This window comes from Poecile atricapillus, chromosome W (genome assembly GCF_030490865.1).
Source record: "Poecile atricapillus isolate bPoeAtr1 chromosome W, bPoeAtr1.hap1, whole genome shotgun sequence".
NCBI classification, from domain to species: Eukaryota; Metazoa; Chordata; class Aves; order Passeriformes; family Paridae; genus Poecile; species Poecile atricapillus.
Window position 1 is genome coordinate 44,019,694 of NC_081288.1, and position 11,854 is coordinate 44,031,547.

At 38.1% G+C, this 11,854-nt stretch overlaps 1 protein-coding gene across 3 annotated transcripts; it reads right to left on the minus strand.

The window, feature by feature from the left end:
* Positions 1-258: 258 nt before the first annotated feature.
* Positions 259-11,531, minus strand: LOC131592418 (ribitol-5-phosphate xylosyltransferase 1-like). Of its 3 annotated transcripts, XM_058863913.1 has the most exons (6): positions 11,358-11,531; positions 10,734-10,913; positions 9,644-9,746; positions 4,116-4,430; positions 2,268-2,438; positions 259-1,209 (listed from the first exon to the last, which is right to left on the minus strand). In XM_058863913.1, the coding sequence occupies exons 1-6, from the start codon at positions 11,497-11,499 to the stop codon at positions 792-794; spliced, it is 1,329 nt and encodes a 442-aa protein (XP_058719896.1). In that variant the 5' UTR covers positions 11,500-11,531; the 3' UTR covers positions 259-791. The 3 variants fall into 3 exon arrangements, with proteins under 3 accessions (XP_058719896.1, XP_058719897.1, XP_058719898.1); XM_058863914.1 differs by lacking the exons at positions 10,734-10,913; positions 11,358-11,531 and adding an exon at positions 6,618-6,809; XM_058863915.1 differs by lacking the exons at positions 9,644-9,746; positions 10,734-10,913; positions 11,358-11,531 and adding an exon at positions 5,759-5,857.
* Between the last annotated feature and the right edge of the window lie 323 nt (positions 11,532-11,854).

An 11,854-nucleotide genomic window follows, 5' to 3' on the forward strand; every position in this document is an offset into this window, starting at 1 on the left:
TCTTACCATATTACACTTCTGCCATCTTTTGGCATTGACGAGCTTTAGCAGATTTTGAGGAACCAGATAAGCTGCAAGCAGGTTTGTGTCTAAGGCCCGGTGTTCTGAATGTGCAGCTGTAACTACAACTAACGAAAGACCAGAAAAGCAGAAAGGTATGGCCCAAGACTAAAAAGAAATTAAAGAAAGTAATTTTTATATCTGAAGATCAAGATGAAATATATTGCTATCAAGTATTTTCAAGAAAAGAGTTCTCTATTTTTACTTTGAAATACACATTTTTATTCCAGAATCTTTAGCATTATGGTCACTTTGCTGGAAATGAAATGTCAACCAAGTAATTAGTTCACATTTTCAAAACAAGCACTTACCAGAATTTGCTAAACCTGGCAACTTTGTCATAATGCTTTTATTTGTAGTCTCTCTAATAAATTACCTGTACCATACAGCCTCCATTCTCTTTTCTTCAAACACAGGTGATGTTCGTATGTTGGATTTTACCAAATTCAAAGATACTATCCTTAAAAAACTTGATCAAGTCGCACAGCGACATAGAAATTTTGAAAATAGTAACAAAATTGTTGTCATCCTTGTACCATCCTATTATGTCAACAACCTCTCTGAAAATCATTAAGGATGGAGGGCCAAATATAGCTCTTGGCCAAGCTTAGAGCAATTCCATTGACTTTAAAAAGAATGCATCTGTCCTGTGAGGTTACTTTTAAGTAAAAGCTGCCTCAGGTTAATGGAAATTAAGCTGTCATCTATTATAGATTTTCAAAAGGGACAATTTATCCTTTATCACTGGGCAAAAATGAATTTTCCAAAGTATTAATGAATTTTTGTCTCATCCATGCTTTGAAGTTTTGATACCATTCTAAGAGCTTTTTTCTCCTTTGAATCTTTTCTTGTAAGCTCAGGTTTTTTTCTTTCTCTAGAATAGCAGGAAGCTCTTTCCAGTCTTTAATAAAGATAAATGGAGCCCCCATGGTTTTTAATAATTGCAATGGAGCACTGTGGTACATTGATGAATTTCCGCAATCACCCGGTGTCATTACATCTTCTATAACAGGCAGAGATCCATATGAACAAGCCTCATAAATTCTGTAACATTCTGTATTTATTCCCACTGGGCACAATGTCAAATCACTCTGCAGCAAGGCATCTTGATAGTTTTTGAAACTTTCATTTGTTTCTTGAGGCTGCCACCTAGGAAGGTAAAAGGGGTGAAAATTAATATTTTTCTCACAGGTACCACAATGAAAAAATAGAGATACAATTTAATTTCTATTATTTATAAAACTGAAAATGCTATCAGTGTAAAAATTTTATATTACACGCACAGTCAACTGACTTTTACTTTTAGTCTTAACTGCTTTTAAAAGTCTTCTAAAAATGTATTGAAAATGTCACTGTTAAAAATAGATTGTAATATGTGGCCCTTTTCAGAAATTATTAATACTTAGAAGTGTAAGAAACAAATTGAAACGCCACTTCAAATCTTCTGCATGACTTGGATGATGCATACATCAATTTACTTCACAGCACACTTTAGAAACAGACAAAAAGGGAGACACTCAATGGACTTTTTAATGACATTTTTTGGCCTCAGAAGAGGCTTGCTCTTCAAAAGCTAGGACACACAGCAATTTGTTTAACCTGAATTCATCTATTTGCAGTGTCTCAGTATGTCTGGGAGATAAGAGTTTGTGTCACAGATACAATCCATCTCCTGAGACTCTTCATTAGGGCAGCTAAGGTCTAACTGAGCACCACTGTGCCTGCTATTCAACATTTTAGAGGTGATGCTTTTCAAAGTTAAGAAACAGAATCAGAACCCTACTCTTGTTAGTCAAAAACAACTGTGCTGTACAGATTAAATCCACTATCATGTGGAACACAACAAAATATGGCTGTCTTCCTTCCTCTAGAAAGACATTAAACTCCACAAAATACAGGAGAAGTGTTTCTTCTCATATTTTTAAGAAAAAAACAGATGGTCATTGATCGTTTTATATATATATATATGTAGGAGATTTTTCTATACTAGATTTAAAAATATGCCTTATGTAAAATATAACAGAAAGGCAGTTATGTTATGATGACCTAAACAAAGAGTCTCTGCAATATCCCAACTAATTACCTTACAATTACCCTAAAGGACTGATTACCTTCATTTGTACTATTTTTTAACACTCAATAAAAGATTGGCAATAATTAACCAGACAAAAACCTCAATATTTTCATTAAGTATATTAAAGTCTTACTGTTCTCTGGCTGCAATCCAGCAAAGTTTGTCAATCCCATCCTGTTTCAGAATTTCAATTAGCGTTTCTCTAGAAGAATTCTTATAAACTGTTCCTAAGAAATTACATAGATATGATCTCGGATCATGTAGCATTGACCAGCTGGGTTCCACAACCGGAAAATTTCTGTAGCTGTAAAAACAATGTGTAAGTTAGACAACTATATTAAAGGAAAACATTTTGCAGCATTTATTTTTCAGTGCATCATATTTTAAGACTAAACCCACCTACTTGTTGCCAATCCCTATCTATACAGACCGACCCACAAGTAAACCAATTCAAGTCCTCTCCTAAAATTATGTCTTTATTCCCTTTGCCCCCGTCAGTCCCTTTACAAAGTTTCCAGAATACTTACATCTTCTTTCAACATCAGAAATATTACATGTACATATTACAGAATGTCCTTGACTAACGTGCTTTTCCAAAGAAGCTGTTCTTGATGCAACCACAAGTTTTGACTGAAATGGCCAGTTTGATGGTAATGATGGTACATAAGTCTTACCTACCTTGATCTCTGGATGTGCTTATCTACTGAAAATACCACTGGTAACCTCTCAATGCAAAATCTCACCTTGACCTGAGTGAATTTCAATATTCTTATATTCTGGCTCCTCAATAGCTTGCTGTACATTATTTGATGGGGCAGTCCTTCCCTCATTCTCCTACTGCATGATGAATGTTAATTCACTTAGTTTCTAATAACCATTTGTCCCTATGCAAATATTTTTGCATCATTCTACGTCTTCATTTTCTCTCTTTATTTGGAAAATCTGGCATATTTTAATGCCTTTAACCCCATTTTTTTACAGCCATTTTATGCAAAGGCCAGGAACCCCATTTTGATACCAAATTTATCTTTTTCCACCCAGCTCCACACCCTAGTTTATTGTTTTAAGTGCTGTTGCTTTCTCTTAACTGTCACCTTAATCTCTGTATCTCAAAACTCAACATCTTTCCACTCAGGAACTTACAGTGCCATCAATTCTTTGACACCATCAAGAGTCCAAATTTTGTGTATTTCAGAGACACTGTGAACAAATTAAAATTGTATACAAAAAAGCTCTATACAGTTTTCCAGCTTGTTGAGCCAACTGGATCAATACAGGATATTGAATTCAAATTCAACACAAGATATGAAAATAATCCTGTATTCCTTTCAGCTTCTATTACCCTGGTAAGTAGCTAAACCACTATAAACTCTGCTAATACGAAGTAATATATCTATATGAAGTAGTATATCTAGCTGAAACTTTATTTAGTACACATAAATAGTTTGAGCACTTGAGTATAACAAAAATGGATTTTTTAAACAAGCAGTTAAGCCAGCTTACACTGCTGTGATACTGGAGTATAACAACTCCAAACAGAAGTCTTTTGAGCCATAATGGAGGTTAAAAAAAGTACTCCTTCCTTTCCTGAATAAATAGTACCTGCCACTAATAAAAGGTTATTTAGTTACATAAATATCTTTTGAATCTCCATGTAATTGGAACATATTACATCAGCAGTTATGATAAATCTCAAGAGCAAATCTATTGAAGAATGAATAAACAGAAAACTTTAGGAGACACAGGTTCATTTTCCTAAAGTCTCCTAAACACGAGTATTCTTTTCCTGTTATCATTTTTATTACTAAATGCAACTTTGAAAGACTCCAATGCCTGATTTAGAAATTGACTGATAGGATCATGTTCTGCAATTTACTTATTACAATTGTTTTGGGCATCAGCAGTAACACTCAGTCATATTTTCCATACCTCATGCACAACAATTAACTAATCAATTGCAACTCCTGTCTATGGCACTTACGTAGCTACTCCTAAAGGCCACTGGAAAATATCTTCTTCATTTACGAAGGCATAGTCATATGTGACAAAGAGCAGATTTACAAATCCCCCGTTTCGTTTCAGGTATGGCTGAATCCAGGCGTTGTTGCACTGCTCGCTCCCGAGCAGCAGCACCGCCACGTGCTGGATTTTGCGGGTCTCCATCAGTGTCTGTGCGTAGTGCAGCCACTGCGTGGCGTAGGCGACCTTCGCCGGCTCCCTCCCGTTCAGCACCAGCACCACATGCTCCGCTTCCACCGAGAAGTAGCCGGGAACTACAGATGGGCCGGTGAGGAAGCTGAGAAAACCAAAATACAACACTAAATAAAGCAAGACTTTGTAAGAAAAATTACTGACTTCAATCTTCTAGCTAGTTTTCTACACAATAACGGAGTATGTACTCCCATTATTTTTTCTTTGATAAACTAAATGCAATATACTGCAAAATTACTGTGCAACTATAACCACTTCTGTTGATAGTATCTACTGCTTAGCACAGGAGTAAAGCTGCTTTCATTTTTATTCAGGAAAAAGGTGATTTACTTCAATAAGGTATTTTAACACCATACTCAGACCTCAAAATGTGTGTAAATCACCTTTCAAAGAAGGGTGCGCCTTGATGTTCACTAAAGGTTAAACATTTTCTTAAGTCCAGTAATAACCAATGAATGCTGTGTTAGAACAAGAGAGAGGTCCTTCCCAAAACCTGAAGACTACACTAAATCTGGTATCATTAAGAGTGACAGCTTATCTTGCATATTTCTTTTCTCGGTATTTTGATTAAGTTTCTACTGAGTAGAATCAATAACACAAGAAATATCTGAATGTAAACTTAGGTTAGTTGTATGACCCAGGTCAAACTTGAGGCTCTGATATAAAGTAGTAAATGTAAACATTTTAGTTATAAAATAGCATTTCCAAATCTTGCACAATGTATTTAATGGAAGAATTTCAGTCACATAGCAAAATCATTAAATCTTTAATTGTTTGCTAGTTATCTGACAAAAGCCATTTACGAACTGCAATGAAATAAATCAGTATTTGCCAGCTCCTGCTCTTCAGTTATCTGGTGTGTTAACAGGTTATTGACTGAGGGCAAAGAGGTAGCAGTTACACAGCTTGGGAAAAAGGGAAGAAAATAGTATTTTTTTTTCTAGGAGCCAGTTAAGTGCTAGTTTTCTAGGTCTGCTGCATCACTAGTTTTTCAGCTACCAGCAAAACTTAATTTAGAATCAGCATGAGTTTTAACTCATTAAGTGCTGAGACTAACAGCTAGTTTTAGCTCAAATATATTTACTGAGGAAAAAAACCCTCACAACAAAAGCTGTAGAAACTATTCCAGTGAGGTTATGTCAAGCAGACTGACCTTAGACAAGTGTATTTTAAATCCACGTTAAGCCAACATGCTGTTGGCTTGGTGGGAGTGATGTATTTTGGAGCAGAGATTTGTAAGACTCATGACCTGGAATCGAGACTTCTAATACATTAAATGTTAAGTCACATCAAGACTTAAATCCAAAGTTTAACAGACAATGAGAATGGAAACACTGGAATTCCTAAGAGAGGATACCTTGAGTTTTGAAATGCCTAAAATAGTGACTAAGTATCTACAGGTCCAGTGATCACCTTGAAAAGAGGCTTCAGGAAAAAGGGTTTTTTCTATGACACAGCACTTCAACAGCTTTACAGCAATAACAAGATGTACAGGTTAGGAAGTGATGACCTGTGTGTAAGAATACATGAAGTTGAATGGTATAAAATTACAGAGGGGGGAAAAAATGTAACATGGTGCAAGTCTCATAAATCCCATACTTTAATAATTAAACCACCATGCTAGAGTTGTACTATTAACTCCCAGTCAGAACTCAATTGGGATTGGGAAACAGAACAGGGATTACAGAAGCTGCAAAATTAAGGGAATCATCCCAACAGTACTAACTATGCATATGAAGGCTAGATCAAAGACAATATGGAAAGGTTACATTTTTTGGACTAAATACGTGACTTGCTTTCTACAAAGCCCTTGTTTTTCCTTACTTGTCATAGACAGTCATACAAAAAGATGCTGTTTTAGATGGGTCATACAGTGCCCATTCTGAAGGGGTTAGCCATTCTGTAACAGCAATGATTAAATTTAACACTTGAAGCAGGAGAGATCGTAATAAATACATCCAGCATAGAGATATTCCATATGCAATAAAGGAATTACAGAAAAATGAAAGAAAAACCAAGAAAAGAACTTGAAAAGGAGCAGTTCAATCACAAGAAACTTTCAAGAAGCTTGTAGACTGTTCAAAAACACTGTATAAGACGCCTAGACATGCTGTGTGCTTCAATCCAAAAAGTAAACAACACAGAACCTCCCTCCCCAGCCCCATATGGCTCACCAGAAAAATAAGGGAGATTCCCACACCTAACTTATTTGCTTCAGCAAAAAATAAAAAGTTGAAGATCAGAAACAGTATATCAAATGGAGGATCTGAACCTGGATAGCATTCACTTGAGAGTTTTGAAGGAACACAGAATTGCGGAACTGCTGGCAGAGGCATGCAGCTGTCATTATGAAGAGACACTATGCTTGCTAAGTGGTTCATCATATTTTGTAGACTCCCATCTACCAAAACAACTTGATAGGACTCTGGAGAACAGTCAGTATTAATTCCCTCTCTGGAAGAATCTGTAATAAAGAGTAAGATCACTCATCTTATCAATAGGTAAGATCACTGATTACATATAAGGATAAAGCACTGCTAGAAATGAGCTATCCTGTTTCACTGATCTGATGTAGATCTATGAGCATGTCAATAAGAACACAGATAAAGAGGAACCAGTGGATGTAGTGTTTCTGGATTTTCAAAAAGCTTCACTACTGGGTTTTCTTAAAACTGAATTGCCAGAAACTATCCCAGATGGAATCGTTTGATAGAAACCCCTCCTGGTTGACTGAGGCAATGCAGTGCTGAATGTTTATAAAACAGAGAGGGTGTGACTTAGTGGAATAGAAATTTAGGAAAGCTCTTACCAAATAAAGAGGTAAGAAGTTTGGCACTGTGCTATACAACATGTTCCTAGAAGACAGAAGAGAAGGGTGTGAATTGCTTCAAGCCAGAGAAAGTGTTAAATCCTGCTCTCTTGCTTTTCGTATGAATGGGCCAAGATGTTACTAAAATCCGCAGCTATGAAGTTCCTTCTCCCCTTCTGTTTTTAAATAAAAAAATCTGCATTTCATGCAGAAGCTGATACTTCATGTATTTTTTGGCAATTTCTTTGGTGAAAACATGAACCCGTCAACATCCATAACAGAGATGTGTATTCTCCATCATGTATATATATATACAAAAAGGACTTATTCATGCAACTGCGTTCAAGTGGTATTTTGGCATTTTTGTGTCTTTAAATTTGGTATTCTTTAGAAACATTCACCAGAGGTCTATTTTTTAACAATCATTAGACTTACCACAGAAAACTGCAGAGCAGCACATATTCTCCAAATATGTCACCTCAGCTAGCTCCCTCTAGCCTCATCTAGTAATCAAATGGAGATAATTTTCCTCAGCCAGGCAGTAAACAATTCTAGAAAATCTTATAACCAGTGAGCAACCAAAATCACATAACTCTTCTCCACAACATTTCCAAATAGAGTAAAAAGTAGCTATTTCAGAACCCTAGTTGTTAAAATAACAGTTATATCGCATATTTTCTATATTTTGCACAACAAGTTTCTACTAGTCTGTCAAAAGTCAACCTTTGCTATGTTGGTACTAAACTTAAGCTTTGTATTTTATAGGACCTGCATCCAAGTTGAAATTAAAATAGGGACTTGATTACCCCTGGCTCATCTAGACATAACAAGAAGATATTTAAATGCAAGTATAGAAGTCTTTCTTTGAAAGATGCATATCCTAAGGAAATATGTGAGGTTATTAATCATCTGAAACAGGCACACTAGAAAGAAAATAACCATAATCAGTCAAATAATCATAATCAATGGCAGACTCATTAAGCAGAGCAAATTGTTTTCATGTTATAAATGTGAAAAGCAAGAGCTTGAAGAAATTCGCATGCCAGTAACAGGAAGATAACTTATCATGGCAGACTCTGGAAACAGCAAAGTCTTTTGCCACTAAGACTGCACTGGTTCAATATTCAAAGAAAGGGCTGTATCCTTTCTCTGTATTTGTGAATTGGAAGCTCTATTACTCTGTCAAGGAGACTTCCAAGATGCAGTAGCATCATTCATAGTTGATTCTCTAAACTTGTAGGATCATCTTTTATTTGCAGACAAGGAATACAGCTTTTTCTGTTGAAGAGTATATAAATCCATCTATTTCTTCTGAAAAGACTCTATGGCCTGTACCATGCTTACTCTTAGACACTTTGATAAACAATTCAAAATAATTTTTAGAAATTTTCTGATCATTTAAAACCTCCTTTCAATTCACAGTCACATGGGTACTTCAAACACTACCTTCAAATATTTCAACTAGAACCACATCTTGTGCAAGGAAAAAACAGCCTTTTAAATCAACACATGTTTCAGAAGTTAAACTCACTTAACAGTGTACTTTATTTATTAAAAGAAAACTTTTTTAACAGGCCAGTCCTGGTGCAAGGGACTAAATGTTGCAGGAGACCTACTTCTGCAGACTGGCTAACTGGCCAAATAGACAAAAAATCCTTCAGCTTCCACTGTATCTTCACAGAAAGCATTAAAACTGTATTAAATAGGGACGCAGAGAAAAGCTCTATATCATTCACTGAATAATATAAAATATTTGACAACAGTCTTAAAACATACATGATCACAGATCAAACACCACTGTTAAAGCAAATAGTGCTTTAAGTGAAATCTTCCCTTCCGTACAAAATTCTTGTTTGCAAATCAAGTAGGTAACCAGAAGCTAGGTCTCACAGATAGCCTTTGTTATAAAAATAAACAAATTATGGTTTTGACACATTCTTATTTATGAATGAGTGAGCCAAGTCCCTCTACCCTGAATACAGCAGAGACCAAAAAGCAGGAGACATCTTCCTGCCTCACATATGCATGCCCAACTTCATCAACTATGAGCCCCCAAGCCCTTGCTCTTAACACTGTTATTGGGGCTGTATCCTGACCCTGCCACTGAGGTTTCTTGGCTGTTCTTTCTCTCAGCATTGCTAAGTTCTTTCATATATTTTTTAATAACACAAGCCATCATAAAGCAGACTAAATTGCTCCCTAGTTTTCTATTTTTTAACAGTGACATGTTTGGTCTAGAATTGGTTAGATTTATCAAGTATGTGTTTCCGTGTAGAAATGGTCAATTCTTCTCAATTTTCAATGGGAAGCTGTGTGCATATTCCATAGTTATCAAAACATTACAAAATTAAAGTATTTGCAACTGTATTAAAATAATCACAACTCTGAGATAGGCAAAATAATGCCTGAGCAGTGCATTATTTAATTTAACTTTCCAATTAATTATTTGTTAAAGTTTACACAACTGAAATCAACATCATGAACAATACCTGAAGTATGTTTTTCCTGCTTTTTGGCTTCCTTCTCTCCACTGTGCAGTCACATCAGCTGGCTCAAGGTGCCCCCCAAAAATATGTTGCCAAAGGTAGAGACCTATGTAAATGAAAACATGCTGGAGAATTTAAATGTACAGATCTTGCCTACTCTACAAGCCAAAAAAAATTATTTCTGGAAAACGAAAAAGCATCACAACATAAGAACTTGGGGAAAAAAATGTTAGAGCTTCTTGCATAATATGACTTGGAATTGGTAAACATTTTTTTTTTCCACATTAACCTTTAAAAAGATTCTCTGGCTGACAAAGTATCAGCAGATGAAGATATACACTACTTCTTCTGTTAGCAACTCTTCCCAGAACCTGTACCACTAAAAATGAGCAAATATTACCTTGCATTTTAAGGACAAGCATACTTCTCTTAAGCTTTTGTGAAATGCACCTATTTTTATGATGGTAATATACCAGATAATATACCTATGTGCTCTACAATGCTACATGAAAATTTAACTGTAAGCCCAGCATTTACAAAAAACCTAAAGTAAGAAGACTGATGTGGTGTCTTCAGCAGTAGTTGAAGAGCTTGAGAAGACCTTGGCTCTCAGTTTGTACAGAGGGGAAACTCAGTATCTTCCACAACAGAAGAATTTCCAAGTTCGTCAGTGGCAGTAGTACTACAGTACACTGCAATACAGAAAATGCTTTATTTCTCACTGTGTGATGCTTTATTCCACAAAGTGTAAATTTGACAAAAATAATCTGGTTAGGCAAGTAAGAGGCCTCTCCTTGCATCATACTGGAAACTAGACTGGATTTAAAAAGTAACTGTGTTTTTTAGCCAATTGAGACATTCTCCTTGACAGATGCAGAAAAAAAACCTGGAAAGGAACTGATACAAAGAAACTGGAGTTCAACTTCTTATATTGCTATGAATTTGAGTAACAGCTAGCACTTCCTTAATAGTCCTCATGTACCAATATACATATTATTGAATCATATACATAAATTTTAATCATCAGAAAACAGAGAAAAGTATTATACCAGAAAGGTTAAATAACCAGTAGACATGGACTACATCTGCTTACCAATTGCTGCTTTGCCCCAAATCTGTACTCTAAGATTGGTCTGTTCTAGGTGAGACCTCGCATATTTTATCATTTTAAGATTAGCTTCATATCTCTGCTGAGAAGCAGCCAGCTCGTTTTTCTCATCCGCATCCCATGGATTCCACTCTTCATTTCCCAAGGCAACATGATCTGTGAAACCTAAAAGAGTGATTTACATTAAAAAAAAAAAAAAAAAAAAATCAAATTCACAGCTTTAGGAAGACTGACGAATTTTCTCAAATTTGTAATTTCACGCAGCACCTGACAACCATCCTTCCGCCCTAGGCAGGGAACACTACCATGGCTACCACCACCATGGCTACCATCACCACCACCACCGCCACCACCACATCCACCGCCGCCCTCTCTCCGCCGCCGGGCCGCACGGTGCCACCAAGGCCCCCCTGCGGGAACGGCCGCGGCCAGCGCAGCCCCGGCGGGGAGCGCTGAGGCGCCGGCCCCGCTCTCCCTCAGAGGCCGCCGCCAGGCGCCGCCCGCCGGGCTCGGCCGGCCCCGCACCAACCCCGCTGCCACTGCCGCTGCCCCGCCGGCCGCGGGCAGGCCGGGCAGGGCGGCTCGGAGCAGCCCCGCCGCCGCGCTCACCTCGCGGGCCGCGGCGGTCCCGGTGCGGGCGAGGGGCGGCCGGGCGGCGCGGCCGCAAGAACACGGTGTAGGCCGCGTAGAGGGAGAAGAGGCCGTACGCGACGATCAGGGCGGAGCAGAGCCGCCTGCGAGCGCCCCGCATCCCGCCCGGCGTGGGCGGAAGGCCCGGCGGGCGGTGCCGGGAGGCGGTGGCGGGAGCAGACTCCGCCCGCCGGCCTGGGCCGTGCGCGCCGCCGAGGAGGCTCCGAGGTGCCGGTGCCATGGCATGGCCCGGCCGCAGCTCCCCGGGCGCTGCCGGCACACCTGTAACCAGGCTGAAAACGGATAGATGAACAGCACAGTCAGATTATGGGAATTTTATTATAACGGGGAAAGCTTGCATAGATCAGTCACTCACGTTCCAGAGAAAAATAGAATGACTATCCACGAGTTCTTAAGGCTAGGCTCTACAGCTTCTGTAAAGCCTCTACCTTTAGACATGGTGTTCGTCTACAGCC

Excerpts from the sequence above, each read along its gene's own strand:
- LOC131592418 (XM_058863913.1), bottom strand. The coding sequence starts at position 11,499 with ATGCGGGGCGCTCGCAGGCGGCTCTGCTCCGCCCTGATCGTCGCGTAC. Across the intron at positions 9,747-10,733 it reads TTGGGGCAAAGCAGCAATTG|GTCTCTACCTTTGGCAACAT; the intron begins GTAAGCAGATGT and ends TCATTTACATAG. Across the intron at positions 4,431-9,643 it reads GCAGGAAAAACATACTTCAG|CTTCCTCACCGGCCCATCTG; the intron begins GTATTGTTCATG and ends TGGTTTTCTCAG.